This window comes from Pteropus vampyrus, unplaced genomic scaffold, assembly GCF_000151845.1.
Source record: "Pteropus vampyrus isolate Shadow unplaced genomic scaffold, Pvam_2.0 Scaffold783, whole genome shotgun sequence".
Classification (NCBI taxonomy): Eukaryota; Metazoa; Chordata; class Mammalia; order Chiroptera; family Pteropodidae; genus Pteropus; species Pteropus vampyrus.
In genome coordinates, this window is record NW_011889564.1 from 58,790 (window position 1) to 59,157 (window position 368).

Below are 368 nucleotides of genomic sequence, written 5' to 3' on the forward strand. Positions count from 1 at the left end.
CGGCTGTGTGCGTGCACTGTGCGGCCGCGGGCTGCTGCGGGTGCTGGCCGGCAGCGCGTTCCTGGGCGCGCTGGACTATGTCACCGCCTGCCGGCTGCGGCCGGATGAGGCTCTGCTGGTCGCCAAGGCCTACGTGCCCTGGAACCAGCGGGGGCTGCTGCTGACCGTGCTGCGGGAGGAGGGCCGCAGGATGCTGCAGCGGAGGCCGGACCCGGGAGCCAGGGGCGCGAGGGGCCGCCGGAGCCAGGCCGCGGAGAGGGACAGCGCCGCGGTGCAGGAAGGGTAAGCGCTAGTCCCGCGCTGGGCGCGGCGTGGCGCCCGCGGCGCTTCCTCCTCTCACAGATGGAATAACCCAGGCGGGAGCGGCT

The 368-nt window shown here is 74.7% G+C and overlaps 1 protein-coding gene across 1 annotated transcript in view; it reads left to right on the forward strand.

Annotated features, from left to right (window-relative positions):
- The first annotated feature begins 190 nt into the window (after positions 1–190).
- The window catches only part of TTC34 (tetratricopeptide repeat domain 34), a 12,069-nt gene continuing 11,891 nt past the window's right edge, over positions 191–368 (forward strand). Inside the window, exon 1 of the mRNA XM_011385765.1 lies at positions 191–271. Coding sequence (XP_011384067.1) covers positions 191–271 — 81 coding nt within the window. The remainder of the gene's footprint in view (positions 272–368) is intronic.